The following is a 14,536-nucleotide window of genomic DNA, read 5'->3' as shown; positions in this document are numbered from 1 at the left end:
GATGGGGTTTTGCGTTTTAAAGGATTTTCTTTTTCCCCGAATTCTTGGGAATAAAATTGTCTAGGCAATTTTATGTTTTTGAGATTTATTATATCCGACAAATTTTTTAATAAACTTTAGACCAGCGGGTGACATTCATGACCAATTTTTGTATGCTGAACTATGACAAAAATTTGAGATTTATATTCGGTAATTTTTAATGAACTTTTATTGACCGATCATGTGATATCCGTGATCGATTTTTCTACATTGAACCATGATAAAAGATTTTGACGGAAAAAAAAAACTATGATCAAATTTTGGTTGAATCGAAGTTAGGCCATCATATAAGAATTTTAGCCAATCTAATACGCATATTAATAAAAACTAGTCTTCTCATCCGATTTTAATTAGGGTTTTTAATTGAACTATTGTACACGGCTAATTTGAAGGATATTATGTCATCAAATTTTTAATAATCCCTAGTCAAACTATAAAAAAGGAGGCCTTCTCTCTTATATTAAAGTACAGATACATCACCAAAAATTGAATTTTACATGAGTTATCAATATACTTCTCCTGTACTAAGCATTATTCCCTAATTCGCATTGGAAGAGGTGGGGATTGAGCCGTTTAGACGTGAGTCGCATATTCTAACTAGGAAAAAAATAGCTGCGTTTTCCAATCGCGATGTCCACATCTGCAAAGGTCTGGCTCGGTGGGTCGGATGACTCCTCTGCTAGCATTACTCTTCAACCCATGTCTCATCGTCTCCTATTGCGCCCATTTATGCGACCAAAACAGAGATCGATCGACTCAATAATCTCCTCGAGCCATCGGAGACAGATTCCCATCTTAAGAAAATCATGCCCCACGCCACTCCTCACCAGTTCCCATTAAAGCAAAAGAAGACAACCACATAATGATTCTTGGCATGACAGCAATCACACAATCTTGTCCCTTCCCTTTCATCAGTAGATTCATCAGAGTACGAGCTAGTTTCCATTTTGCTGCAAAATGATCCATCACTCAATGCTAGTGTATTCTGTCATTTCCCATTTGAGAACAGCACAGAATAAAAGGAAGCGCACAAACACATAAAGTCAAAGCACATGACTTCATTTCAGATATCGCGCTTAGCAGTGAAATGGCTCATTTTGGGTCAAAAGCATGTTTAGCCATAACAAAACAAAAGGGCAATCAGCCAAGCTCATTGGTTCACATGTTAAAGCAACATCGAGAATCTAACACATGGAGAGCGAATTCCATTATTTTTACCGTTCTTCAGTGCAGATTGCCTTCAATCTGAATGTTACACAGGAGAGCTACGAAGAGAATCAAGACGACTGACCTTGGTACTAAAGACTAGAAACGATACAATAAGTTGGCAAAAAAAGAGAATGGTTACTGTTCCTTGCACCCCGATTGCACCTACTAATGATATATAGCTCAGGTAACTAACAATTGCTATGCTGAAAAGAGGTCAACTAAAGAGTGAACCTTGCTGTCACGCCACTAAATAGGATTTACGTAAATTTTGGGAAGCAAATTCTTCAGGCGTGAAACCATTTGTAGAGCAGAAGATAATCCGTCAACGGTGTCATAGGAGGCGCAACTTTCCTGTTACTGAGTCCACTAATTCTTTCGGTCCTGCTCAAAGCAGCAAAATAAAGCAAAGAATGAGAAGGCATCTAAGTGGTGACATACAGATTCTTTGAATGGCAACTTCTGTTGTGACAAATTTGCTCCGAGTTGTTGATTACGACATCGATTCATTTTCCTATGAATTTAAAATAAGAGGGAGTCAACCAATCCCTCAGAAAATCAATCTATAATAACGGAGGCCAAGCAAAAGACATCAATCTAAGAATTGTGAAGCTACAATATAGGTACCATTATGTCGACTAGGACAACTAAATATTGACTAGAATTACCAGGTCCAACAGCAAGAACAGTCCTTGAACCAGTTGCAACCTGGGGAAAGTATTTTGTCATTAGTATAGCATCTTAGGTATAACAGTTGAAATTCGGAGGAAATAATGCTAAATGGCTTGGAGAGAAGGGAAACGACCCAATATTTCTAGCAAGTAGTAAACAAATAAGTGAAGGTTTCACTGATATATAAGCTACATATAACATACAGACAGGCAATGCAGGAAGAGAGCGCCCCAGCTTTGTAAACTCAAAGGTTAGGCACTATAGTCCATATATTTAACTGTTCTGCGATTTTATAGAAGGCATCTCTAACAGGTATTATTTGTGAGGTCTGAATCTTGCAAGAGTAAACAATTGCTTAAGGTGATCATTGGATACTATTCATATTGATAGTACATGTAATGTGACCAACACTATTTGTTGACTTATATGTAAAAATAAAAAGCTTAGGCTGCCTTTAAGTTGACCAAGCATCTGCTCCATATCCAACCAGAAAATATAAGACCGTTCAAATTCAAACATAACATCATCATTGCTGGCCATTATGATATTAAGCCACGGATACTGTTACCTGTGTTCGCCCAGCATCGGCGACAACAAAAGTTGGAAGACCTATGCTCTCAGCTGCTTCCCTTAGCTTATTCCTGAAAAACCCAACAAAAAGTGTAATAGCTTTAGCCATATTCTTACAAAGATAAATTCTTGAATCATGGTTAACGAAGTACAGGAAGTTACTAGACAAATGGAGGATAGGAACATTACAAATATTGAAAGTCACCTGCTTACATTTCTTGTTGACTTTTGCACGTACAAACAATTTTCGGTTGTCCACATTGTTCCCACTTTCTCAGTAAAAAACGGTCACTGCAATGAACAAAATGGATAACGGGACTTTGACCATGTTGGCAAGAAGTAGCGATTGGTGTGATGCAGTTCTCTATTGATATAGCAACATAAAATGCTGGTCAACGACTATCAGATTATCTAAAAACCGCACAGACAAACGAATACTTCGAGTACATATAAAACACGTACTTCTTTTTTGGTCAGACATTAAAAATACAGAATGAAACAGTCATATTACATGCACTATAAATAACTTCCCTTGGTCGCATCCTCAAAATCCAGTGAGCTGTCGGTTGACTGACATTAACAGCAAGCAAAACGTACGCTTAAACATCATCTTGTCTCACACTTGAAGAAGATTGTATGATTTAATAACATATCAGCATCAAAGCATCACAAAGGAACGTGTTTTATTTCTCATAGAGTCACATCAATCAAAAAAGAAGGAAAGTAGCAACAAAGTGAAGGTCTTTCTTCAATTGGACATGTTCCACCTGAAGAATCATCACATACCTCTGCATCAGCGCCCCGTACATCCCCGTGGCAGCATCTGGAGTTCATTAGAAGAAAGCTAATCAACATACGGGGATGGAAAGAGAAAGATTAGCAATAAGAGAAAGAATCAAGAGTCTAGACATTAACCGGAGATCTAGGTGTCTTACGAGCACATTGAGAAGCAATCTTCCCTTGTCCCATCTTCAAGTCCTGCCTGACCACTAGAACCTGCAATAGGCAAGCTCTTCATAATTAGAGTCTAGACAAAACTTGCCCTGAACACACCATCAAGTAAGTATCATCTATTACAACAAAAATTGCCAGACGAAATGAACGGGGATTGTAGACAAACATGTACAAACACATTTGGTGAATATTCTCATCCAGTTGAAATGCAAGGTAGTAATAATGGAAAAAGTAAACACCGAGACAGCTCAAAAGAACACCATTTTAAGGTCCTGGTCACTTCCACTGGGGACCAGACACTGCTCTTGCCGCTTTCCTGGCAAGAAATTTCTCCTCCTTGTATTGCTCTTGGTGGGTTTTGATAAGTCAATGAACCATCCCAAAATGAAACCAATGATGAGTCCCGGAACGAAGTTCTCCGGCCTGAAACTTACGGCAAGCCATTCTTTCTCTTGCTTCTTTGGCTGCTGCGAGTGACATAAAAAATAATTCAAAACCCTTGAATGAAACAGGAAGAAAAAAAGCATACACCATGAGCACCCAGTTGCTTGGCCTCTCGTAATTTTCTGAGAAAAGAGAAACAAGAAAGACCCAATGAAAAATCCCGAAACTTCCCTCGATTTCTCGTCATGGACTAAGAAGACAGACGAATGCACCGATCTCAAGCAGCTTTCGCTGAACGAAAACGCAGTACAGCGTGGATTCTTGACGTTTGCACTCAACAATTTCTCGACTCACACTCCCCCAGCAACCAAGCGACGAAAACCCATCTAAAACAGGTACAGAGCGTAGATGATTCGAGGGAATCAAAGAGAAGCGAGTCACCTTGTTACGAGATTGAGACGACGAAGCAAACATCGCCACGGTCGGAAGACGCTCGAGCAGTAGCGACTAGGTAGCAACACTGGCAAGCGGGCGGACAACGAGAAAAGAGGGAAGAACGAAACAGGGGGGGGGGCGGCTATAGCCGAGCTTAAACGCTGTCGTCTCACAACCTTAATTAACACGCGACGGCTTCTAACCAGCGTTTTGTCGCTAAAATGCATAAACTATTGCGTTAATACCACGAAAACCCCAAATTGATATACTTATAATAAATTTATCACGAATTATTTTTTTGATCATCAAAAATCCCACAATGATACACTTATGACAATTTTACCCCGAACTAATTTTTTGACCACAAAAAATCCCAAACTGGTACACTTGTGACAATTTTACCCTAAACTAATTTTTTTACCACTAGAACCCACAATGGTACATTTGTGACAAATTTACCCTTCGTTAGTATCCGTTAAATTGAATTTAATATCACGAAAAATCAAAAATTGGTAAACTTGGGAAAAATTCCAACTCAGTACCCAAAGTGAGGCCATTTTCTCAAAAAAGGGTCCAAAGTGGACATAATGTCAAATATTTGACATTATGTCCACTTTGGACCCTTTTTTGAGAAAATGACCCCACTTTAGGTATTGATTTGGAATTTTCCCATGAACCTGTGACAAACATAGGAGTAAAACCCCAAATTGGTACACCCGTCAACTACCACGTGCAATCAAACTTAGCAATTTGATAATAAAATTTAACGGAAACTAACGGAGAGAAAATTTGTCACAGGTATACCAGTTTGGGGTTTTTGGTGGTTAAAAAATTAATTCTAGGTAAAATTATCACAGGTGTATCAGTTTAGAATTTTTTGTGGTAAAAAAAATAATTTGGGTAAATTTATCGCAGGTATACCATTTTGGGGTTTTTCGTGATATTAACCCTAAACTATTTCATGACAAACTCCTAATTACAATTTGTTGACCAAAAATCGACACGTGCCAAGACGATCTAACCTCAAGATGATTGAGGTGCAAGCGAGATTGCTCCAGGGTTTTGGACAGATTTACTTTATTTCGAATTGATCGGTTATACCTGTGAAAATGGCCAAATCGCGTACCGGTCAAACCGTTCGGCATGGCCCCGCTCGCCGGTATCAATTTTAACAAATCCGGTTTGAAGTTCACCATAGAATCGGGAAGTAAAACCCTAGAGTCCAAAAACACACCCTAAAAATCGAAGCCTTGTACCTCAATCAAGATGGCCCAAAGAATATGCCGCACTCTTCTGAATGTTTACCATTACCTATCTCTATAGCACATGCCAATGCATAACTTGCCTTGTGGTCAACTATAACACCGCACAAGCAAAGACCAATTCCAGCCAAATTCCTCAAGAACACAAAAGCCCATTACTTGCCCTTCACTACTTCGTTCCCTCAGCAAAACTCTTACAAAAGAATCTCCATCCCTCCTTTATATCTACAGAAACGCCATCCTTACCAACATTTCCTTAACTTCTCCAAAACCACACCGACAAAAGCCCCCAACCAACCTTTTGCCCTTCTGCCCTTTTTAACCGCCACGACCGCCTCTTGACCCTATCCCAATCCCAATGGAGTCCGTTGCCTCCAACTCGACGCCCCGGCCCGGCCGCCGCCATCATCCGCCGGGCGAGCTCCTCGGGCCGCCCCAGCCGACCGTGGACCGGATCGTCCGGGCCGTCAGCCACCACCTCCTGCTCCTCCACCGCTCCGAGTCCACCTTCTTCGTCCTCGGCGCCACCGGCAACGTGTACACCGTGTCGCTGTCGTCCAGCCCCGCGTGCACGTGCCCCGACCGCGCGACCCCGTGCAAGCACATACTGTTCGTCTTCATCCGCGTGCTCGGGGTCTCCCTCGACGACTCCTGCCTGCAGCGGAGGACCCTCCGGCCGTGCCAGCTCCAGCGGCTGCTCGCCACGCCGTCCTCGCCCGACGCGATGGCGGGGCCCAGCCTCCGGGAGAGGTTCCACCGGGACTTCTTCCGGGCGAGGGCGAGGCCCGACGGGGCCGGGTTGCCCGAGGAGGTCCACGTCGAGGACGGGGCGTCGTGCCCCATCTGCCTGGACGAGCTGAAGGAGAGAGGGGGCCAGAGGGTGGTGGCGTGCGGGACGTGCCGGAACCCGGTGCACGAGGAGTGCCTGCTGAGGTGGAAGAGGAGCCGGGGGCGGCGGCCCGCGATCTGCGTGATCTGCCGGGGGAGGTGGAGGAGGGCGGAGCAGGAGAACGCCTACGTGAACTTGGGGGCTTACGTTAGCCAGGACGATCAAGGGGAGAGCCATCAAAGCATCTGCGGTGCTTTGAGTCTTCAATAGCGATCTGCCATTGAAGGAGGAATGGCCGAAGGGATCGATGCAGCGGACAGAACAGAAGCGATGTTAACCTGCGAACACAATCGTAGGATGTCGATGATTGGTGTGTACATATGCAAATGTATAGCCTAGCCTCAAGTTAGATGTTCCCCAACTTATTTTCTGCTGACCGAGTAACTTAACCGTTCAAATTCAGGTTTCTGTTTTATTTGAGATTGTTTTCTTTTTCATGGAACAAAATGCTAGTGGAAGCAACCTATTGCGCAACGTTTGGCAGTGGTGCGTAACGTAAATCCGATACCTTCATCTGGAAAAATAAGTGAAAGAGATTGGCATTTGCTGATCGACATTAATACACATCGGTGGCACATGGTTCCCAAATCCGAATTTATCGACCCTGATTTTGCTCAAGAATGTCCAGTTAGCCAATGTCATGTGTTACGAGCCATTTTTTGGTATATAAGTGATTGTGTTCTGCTGTAAGATGAGTACATCGATAATGAAAAAGGATACATTTATGAGTTTCGGGATGCAAAATGTTACAAAAAACCATAGATTACTGTTTATACCAAAAAAATAACCGAGTTGTTGACATGAACAAGCATGCGTTTGACATGTGGGTATGGACAGTCACATGAGTAACATGTGAGCATTATCATTCACGTGACGTCTTATCGACGATCGAGATTGGCATTTGCTGATCGACATCAATACATGTCGATGGCACATATTCAATTATCCATACATGACGATGAAGTGCCGGCAACCATTGATATGGATACCGACAATGGGCGAACGGCAGAATGCCATCCAAGTTCTTTGAAAGCATGAGAATCATGGGGATATAATTACCGATTCGAAATTAAGGAATTGGGACAATGGAGTAACCGGCAGATGTTCACCTAAGGACCATGGAAGCGCGACTACAAAGTTCAAAATCAGCAAAGCAGTTGAGATTGAGGAGAAATGAGCGTACTTTTTTTTGAGGGAACAGTTATCACTTGAGAACAAAATTGTGCGACAGTCATTACTTGAAAAGTTAAATAACAGAGCAACAACCGTCCAAAAGTAAAGTCGTGGAGCAATGGACACATAGTTTGGTAAAAGCAACCGCTTGAAAGGAGAATCATGGCATCATGAGAGTGCAGGCACGGATTTTTCGAAGGAGGAGTGTTAAATATGTCTTGAATTTTATGTTCTCGGTCCGGTTTAACACCCGACCCGACATATTTTTGTGCGACCCGAAAATTGAGATTTAGTTCGCGACGTGGAGAGTTGGGCCGCCCAACTCGTAGCAAGTGATGTTTCGGGGGCTACGCCCCCGAGGAAATTTTTTTGGGAGCACTATTTATACCGCGGTTAGGTTTTCTCATTGTAGAGAGAGAGAATTTTATTTTCGAGAGAGTTTTGTAAGCGTGAGCTTTTGTCATTGTTTCGACTTCCAAACTGTACTCTCTTTGATTATAGTGGAATTTTGTCTTGCCTCGCCCGTGGACGTAGATCACGTTGTGATCGAACCACGTAAATCCTCGTGTTCTGTGTTTGCTTTTCCGCGTTTGCTACAACAAGGAGGAACATTGAAGCAATCGGTGAAAATCATATAGGTAAACGTAATTGCTGAAAACTGCCAGAAAGCAATTATCACCGGATCATAATAAATACCATCAGCCGTCTATCTTTTCAATATCTTTACTTTTCTACACTGTACTTTATTTTCATAGCCGCAGCTTGTCAATTTGTGCCGTCGATTAAATTTTGACATGTAATCTCTATCTCAAGTGATGTTTCGTCAATTAAATTAAACCGTGTAGTCGATTAAAATTCCAGCATGGTTTATTTACATCTGATTACTTCATCAAGTTTGTATATTCCACGTCTTGTCGCTGATTAAATCCCGGCATATTTTGCGTTTGTGTAGTTTTATTCTAATTAAAGCTGTTGATTCCTCTTGTACGTGATATTTCATAATTCTATTCTCTAAATTTTTTCCGTACCAAATGGTTCAATGATCATCATCATCGTCATCATCATCATCGACCCAGATGAGCCAGCAGAAGAGAATTACAACTGCGACGGACCATTGGCGAGTGATGATAGACGGTAAGGCACCCATAACGTGTCGCTCACATCATGGTTGATTGTCGTTGGCTCACGCAATGCGCCATCCGAGACGTCCGATCTTTGGCTAACCACGCAGGCCTCATCCAACCAGCTAGCTATAATTACGTGTCCCACAAATTGTCCCTTTTCAAGAAGACAAGCATCATCTCCTCTTTTGACCTTGGCCGTTAGCCTTATCACGTCACCGAAAGTTGGATTAGAACACGGTCGCAATTTTTTCTTTTTTAAGGTCTTTGTCCTTCCGGATATGCTAATTTATAAAGGAGGTAAGTATATTAAAAGTCTTAAAACTTATTATAAAAATATAATTAAATCCTAAAACTTTCAAAAAGTACAAATGAATCCTAAAACTCATTACGAAAGTTCTTCGGTTGATTGGATATTTGAAAATTTTAGGACTCGAATATACTTTCGCAACAGATTTTAGGATTTGATTGTACTTTTGGAAATTTTTATGAATCGATTGCACTTTTGTGACAAGTTTTAGAACTCAATTGTACTTTTTGAAAGTTTTAAGACTTGATTACATTTTCGTAAAAAGTTTTAGAATTTTCGGCGTATTTATCCCTTTATAAAACAAGGACCATAAGTTTGGTCATTACCAAAAACAAAAGACGAATCTTTAATATCTTTTTCTTTTCGAGCGTCCTAATAACCATCATAATTAGTATTATATTAAGGCTTTGTTTGTTTTGTGAAATTTTTTTTCCTAAAAATGATCATGAATATCACTACAAAAATGAATGAACGAAAAGTATTCTCATCGTCCATGAAAATATTTACACATAGATTCTTGTCGATAATGAAAATATTTTCCATTGACTAATTATTTCAAGCGGTACAATCAATAATTTTTGAAAAATATTTTTCAAATCGTTTATTTTCCGCGAAACAAACGAAGCTTAAATAACTATTTTGCTACTCTTATCATCTTCTCTAACTTCGAAATGTCAATAACCCTACTAAGTTACTTATCTCGTATTCACTTTACCGTAGAAAAAAAAACTCTACTAAATTACTTTTTCATCGTTGATCAATAATTTCCACATTAACAAAGTTTGTAATATTACAAATAACCGGTATACATGGACTTTCATTTCTACTCAAATAGTCTCAAAATGAAAAATCAACTTATTTATGAAAATAATTTCGCTTGCTAAAAATAATACTAGGTGTGTATCGTTATCTAAACCCCACTCATGTGATAAATTTGTTGCCTTGTTGATGCACAAGATAAAAGTTTACTTTCAAATACGATTTGGAACTATATGTGATTAAAATGTACTTTCGACTTATAAAAAATTTAGTACATTCTCTACGTGGACAATAGCTTTCTACGTATTTTTTATACGGTTGAAAGAATGAGAAATTAGCAGTTTCTCAGTATGATCAAGAGTCTCCATCTTCATCCAAAGAAGTGAGAATTATTAGTTGTCACTAGTAATTTATCCATGCATTTGATAAATTCTTATGGAATGAATACCTAAGACTTTATCTTTAGATGAAAATAGTCATATATTTATGAAATTGATGACTTTTACATAGGGATAACAACACAAACGATCCTTGAAATTTGACCCATTGTACAATGTGATTCATGAACTTTTAATTTATTTAATGTGATCTCTAAATTTTAGTCTAATGTTCAATAAAGTCCCCGAATTTTTAACTTGTGCAATGTGGTTCCTAGACTTTTGATGTGTAGTCCCTGATCTTGAATTAATGAAAGGATTACATTGAACATTTTCATATAATTCATGGCCCAAATTGAACATGTATAAAAAATTTAGAGACTACGTTGTACAAATTAAAATTTCAGGAACCGCATTTCACAATGGGTTAAAGTTCAAGAGACCACATTGAACAAATTAAAAGTTTAGAAATAACATTATTTATTTGGTCAAAATTCAGGAATTTTTTGTGTTATTTTTTCAAGAGTAACTTGTGGCATTTTCACCACATTAAAAAAAAAAAAAGCATTTCTCTCGATCGCGCGAGACACGATAATTACCATTTTGCCACTGGCGCGCTTCTACGTGTCCTATAAATAGCTCCAAAGGGCGCATAGAACTCGAGCACGTCACTGACTGAGCTAAGAGACGAGGCCGGTCCTCGTCAGGTCTTCCTCTCAATCCGTCGCTCGCCGGAATCCATGGAAGCGCCGGCAACTTCTCCGGTACCCGGCAACCCTTCTCGCAAGGTGGTCGCCGTCGCCTCCGGAGAAGCTCACACTCTCGCTCTCACCGGTAATCTCGCCGTCGCTAGCTCACTACCCAATTCCTCCCCTGAATCGGGTGCCTTGCCATCTTGCTTTTACTGGAATGAAGTTCCAATTTTGAGAGACACAGAGAAAGAGAGAGACGGTTGCTAGCATCATCTGCTGTAAGAAGTGTTTGATGTTAGAAGAGACATGTCCGTCTGATAATTCCTCGATGTGTTAGTTGAAAAAAGATAGTAAAAAACGATCAAGACTGGGTCGTTTGTTTTCTTGTTGAAGGTAAGAACACGGGTTTTGCATGTTCCACGGGGCTGTTCGCAATTTTATGGTATCTGTGAGATTTCCCTTCTGTTTTTGTCTGTAGCTTAAGGCTTTTGTGGTGTTGTTGATGATGTGAAATGCAGGGGATGGCGTTGTGTATGCATGGGGGAGAGGACTGTTTGGGCGGCTCGGGACCGGCTCTGAAGAGGATGGGCTTTTCCCGGTTCGAGTCAAGTTTGATTTCCCTCAGGACAAGAGGGTCAAGATTGTGGGAATCGCTGCTGGTGCTTACCATAGTCTTTGTGTTGCAGGTTGGTTTGATGTCCCGGTTGAATTTCGAGTCTTAAGCATACATGAAGGAAATTAAATTGGTTTGTTACTATTGCTTGTCGATCAGTAAACTAACTGTCCGTAAACTGTTTCCAAATATCCGCGATTATTATGTAGTGTCCAATGTGTAAATGTTGTTAACTATGAGCTGCATAGTCAGTGTTTGAACATATTCAACAGAGGCTTTCGCAATTCGAAGGCTGTTAAATATAGTATGGATTTCCTTGCGACATTTGCTCGCTTCGGCTGATCAAAGCTCTCCAAAGTGAATAACCATGCTGTGTAGGGTTGACACATGTGCCGTACATCTAGCATGGATGGTCATTACCCGTTAGCGAATGACAGTTTGCTTGTGTTAGGTGATCTACATTCTCTTGTAGCTAAGCATTCAAACAAACTCATTTGTGAATTCATTGGTTTCCTAGGGAAATTACAATCATTTCCCCGTCTTTGATGACACGGGCTGTGAGCATCATGCTACCTTGCTGTAACCAGGGCGCCTTTTCAAATGAAAATGTCATTGTATATAATCTTTCTGTGCAATGCTCAAATGAATAGACGATAGGCCTTTGTTAGTTAGAGTTAAGAGTAAGGTCGGAACAAATTGGAATGGATCTTAACTGAAGTAAAGCATGTCTAATATGTGACGTGATCTCCAATTCTTACTCACTGAAGTTTTCTTTGGTTCTCTGATAAATTGCAGATGATGGATCTGTTTGGTGCTGGGGCTACAATCTCTGTATCCTCTGCAAATCTGTCTGCTTTCTATGATATTGTTCCAGTTCGTTGCAGAATCTTTATTGAATGCGTAGAATTACAAATTTCATCATCCTTTTCTTGAACTTGTTGCTAAGTTCATCTTCTGTTAAACCCTTGACCGATTCATGGACGGACAACTTGGTGCCAGTGGAGACAATTCTGCAGTACCTTGCTTGATGAATGAATTTAACGAGCTGGCTTCTCCCAAATCAATGACAAATGAGTCAGAAATGAACAGCAAAGCATCACTGAAGGTATCTGATATAGTTTGCAATATTTCATCTGATAAGGCTAGGTGCATTGTATGAAGCACCTCTTTAATATTTTGTAAATCATCTGCATCCATTTTGACTCCGGCAGGTTTGTTCTGTTAAAGCTGGCGGTATGATGTCCTTTGCAATAGATAATCTCGGTGCATTATGGATGTGGGGAAACTGCCCACAGCAAAGCAGCGACAACAAAGAAGCGTTCTCTCTGGTGAGCTGTCCTACACCAATTCCAATGTGGGATTTGCATGGACACATTGTAGTTAAGGTAGCTTGTGGAAATGAGCATGTAATAGCACTGGTTAGTACAGGAGAAAAACATGAGGGGGATGATTTAGTGTGCTACTCGTGGGGTAGCAATAATCACGGTCAGCTAGGCTTGGGAGATAAAGAAAGCAGACTTCACCCCGAAATCATAAAAACATTCAATGAGGATTGTCCATGGGCAGTTTATGAGGTAGCTTGTGGGGCCTTTCACACAGCATTACTTACCCATAGGAAAAGACCAAGTGACACTTCAGAAAGTATGTGCTGGACATTTGGACTTGGAGATAAAGGACAGCTTGGACATGGAACAACCCAAAGTACTTTGGTTCCAGAACCTGTAAAGCAGCTTCCACAGCCTGTATATTTGATCTCTGTTGACTGTGGCTTGTTTCATACCAGTGTTGTTTCATCAGCTGGAGATGTGTGGTCATGGGGTATGGAAAGGGGTCTCGGTTTATGTCCAGAAGCTAGTTTTGCAGGTGGAGACGTGGGTGATGCTATTTTTCCCATACTAATTCCATGTAACTGGAAATATGGACCTAAATTTCACGACCCAGTTCAAGTCACTTGTGGTGCGGCACATACTGTTCTTGTTGCAGATGATGGATACAAGCTTTGGTCTTGGGGAAGAGGAAGGAGCGGAGTCCTTGGCAACGGAAATACAATAGATTGTTATGCTCCGACTTTGGTTTTGTGGCCTCCACCAACAGAGGAATTCGAGCAAGAGGAGAGTTCGGAAGACAAAACCATGGATAAAAGTAGCAATGGAACCACTGAAATGGAGAGAAAATTGTCGCTTGCGACGGAAGAGATAAAGTCTCTCCAGTTGAGACTTTCTAAAATGGAAAGATACACGAGCATGCTCCACGGTTCGATCTTTGGGAAACCTTTCAACGAGCAAGATATCCCTTTGCTGTCACAGAATTCCGGGACTTTGGACATTGCGAAAGAGTGGGACGACATGTTAGAGTCAGCCGACCGCGGTAAGCTTATCAGAATGGAGATGTTCTACAGGAACATGCTTGCCGGTGTGAAAGACAAGCTTATGAAGAGGAGGATCAAGGAGATCGTACAGGAGTGTCTCCAGGCCCCCGGTCCTGGACAGTAGAGTCCTTAAATGGACCAGAGTGGACGAGGACACGGTTCATTTATCATTTAAGAGAGGGTCATGTATGTCTGTTGTATTACATGCTTATACAGAGTGCATCACTTCATCTGCTGTCAATAGGCGAAAGCTTTTGGTTCCGAGAAGCCCGATGTGTTATTCATTTCTTTACTATGTGCGAGCGGCGGGCCAAGGCATATACCTTATTTCACTAGTCTTATATGTCAATCTCGATGTACAGTTTTCTCAAGGCATTGTTATTGTACGAGCTGTTGCGCCTTAGCGCATCCGTTTTCATGCTCGCTAGCTCTAACCTTTGATTGCAATTTCGGCTTAGCTAACTACATAGAGAGGGCTTTTCTCACTTGTTTAAGGCCATAGTAGGCTTTCTTCCATCGGCAAAGAATAGAGGGACCGGAAGTCCGATGGGATTTTAAGAGATATGGACTCCGGCGGTAAGAAAGAATCACTCAGTGATTCAATCGGAGCAAAAGATTGACGTAGAGAAGGACATCATAGGGATGCTAATGGCACTATAATTTCTTTCCACAATTTTGATGCGTAAACACGTCGAAACTAACCGTAGAATTT

General features: G+C 41.0%; 3 protein-coding genes across 4 annotated transcripts; 2 read left to right on the top strand and 1 right to left on the bottom strand.

Moving 5' to 3' along the window:
- Positions 1-1,224: 1,224 nt before the first annotated feature.
- Positions 1,225-4,382, bottom strand: LOC115671327 (uncharacterized). 2 transcript variants are annotated; one of them, XM_030592868.2, is made up of 8 exons: positions 4,267-4,382; positions 3,702-3,908; positions 3,423-3,483; positions 3,274-3,310; positions 2,701-2,778; positions 2,486-2,558; positions 1,914-1,953; positions 1,225-1,629 (listed from the first exon to the last, which is right to left on the bottom strand). In XM_030592868.2, exons 1-8 carry the CDS (start codon positions 4,297-4,299, stop codon positions 1,580-1,582), a joined length of 579 nt encoding a protein of 192 aa, XP_030448728.2. In that variant the 5' UTR covers positions 4,300-4,382; the 3' UTR covers positions 1,225-1,579. The 2 variants fall into 2 exon arrangements, with proteins under 2 accessions (XP_030448728.2, XP_056176709.1); XM_056320734.1 differs by lacking the exon at positions 4,267-4,382 and having other exon boundaries at positions 3,702-4,207.
- A 1,399-nt stretch (positions 4,383-5,781) lies between these two features.
- LOC115671242 (uncharacterized) lies at positions 5,782-6,888 on the top strand. The gene has a single exon (XM_030592753.2). It carries the CDS (start codon positions 5,881-5,883, stop codon positions 6,619-6,621), a length of 741 nt encoding a protein of 246 aa, XP_030448613.2. The 5' UTR covers positions 5,782-5,880; the 3' UTR covers positions 6,622-6,888.
- A 3,923-nt stretch (positions 6,889-10,811) lies between these two features.
- LOC115671219 (ultraviolet-B receptor UVR8) lies at positions 10,812-14,242 on the top strand. The gene is made up of 5 exons (XM_030592721.2): positions 10,812-10,985; positions 11,362-11,529; positions 12,252-12,287; positions 12,437-12,561; positions 12,668-14,242. The coding sequence occupies exons 1-5, from the start codon at positions 10,892-10,894 to the stop codon at positions 13,946-13,948; spliced, it is 1,704 nt and encodes a 567-aa protein (XP_030448581.1). The 5' UTR covers positions 10,812-10,891; the 3' UTR covers positions 13,949-14,242.
- The last annotated feature ends 294 nt before the right edge of the window (positions 14,243-14,536 follow it).

Source organism: Syzygium oleosum, unplaced genomic scaffold, assembly GCF_021117445.2.
Source record: "Syzygium oleosum isolate NSW1041296 unplaced genomic scaffold, Sole_v2.1 Sole_v2.21, whole genome shotgun sequence".
Lineage (NCBI taxonomy): Eukaryota > Viridiplantae > Streptophyta > Magnoliopsida > Myrtales > Myrtaceae > Syzygium > Syzygium oleosum.
The sequence above is the reverse complement of the archived record's forward strand: the minus strand, read 5'-3'. Positions and strand labels throughout refer to the sequence as shown.